Raw genomic sequence first — 426 nt, 5'->3', positions numbered from 1 at the left:
CCGAGCGGGCAGGCGTTGCTAAAAAAGAAAGGGAGAAAGATGCTCTGCCTGCTCTGGGGGAGCCCGGGGCGGGGGTGAGGAGGGAGCCGCAGGGCCCCGCTGGCGCCCGCGTGTGGCGGCGCGAGGGGCCGCAGCCGCCGCGCAGGGGCCAGGCGGGGCGGGAGGCGAGAGGCGGCCGCGAACCCGCGGCGCCGCCCCGCCCCCGCCCCCGCCCTTAAATGCCGGCGCCGAGCTGTGGAGGGAGCTGCTGCCGCCCGCCCGCGCCAGCATGGCCGGGCTGCCCCGACGCCTGCCGGCCCTCCTGCTGCTGCTCTGCGGCGGCCTCGGCCCCTGCCCGCCCGCCGAGGCCGGCCTCCACTTCAGGGAAGGGCAGCACTGCTACAAGCCGGCGCGGCGCCAGGCTGCCGGGCTCAGGTGAGGTCTCTG

General features: G+C 77.9%; 1 protein-coding gene across 1 annotated transcript in view; it reads left to right on the top strand.

Moving 5' to 3' along the window:
* The first annotated feature begins 235 nt into the window (after window positions 1-235).
* The window catches only part of CTSZ (cathepsin Z), a 5590-nt gene continuing 5399 nt past the window's right edge, over window positions 236-426 (top strand). The window contains exon 1 of the mRNA XM_026079319.1: window positions 236-414. Within this exon, the coding sequence (XP_025935104.1) occupies window positions 269-414 (146 nt within the window). The 5' untranslated portion in view covers window positions 236-268. The remainder of the gene's footprint in view (window positions 415-426) is intronic.

Source organism: Apteryx rowi, unplaced genomic scaffold (assembly GCF_003343035.1).
Source record: "Apteryx rowi isolate R43461 unplaced genomic scaffold, aptRow1 scaffold_0, whole genome shotgun sequence".
Classification (NCBI taxonomy): domain Eukaryota; kingdom Metazoa; phylum Chordata; class Aves; order Apterygiformes; family Apterygidae; genus Apteryx; species Apteryx rowi.
This window is presented reverse-complemented; position numbering and strand designations above follow the sequence as displayed.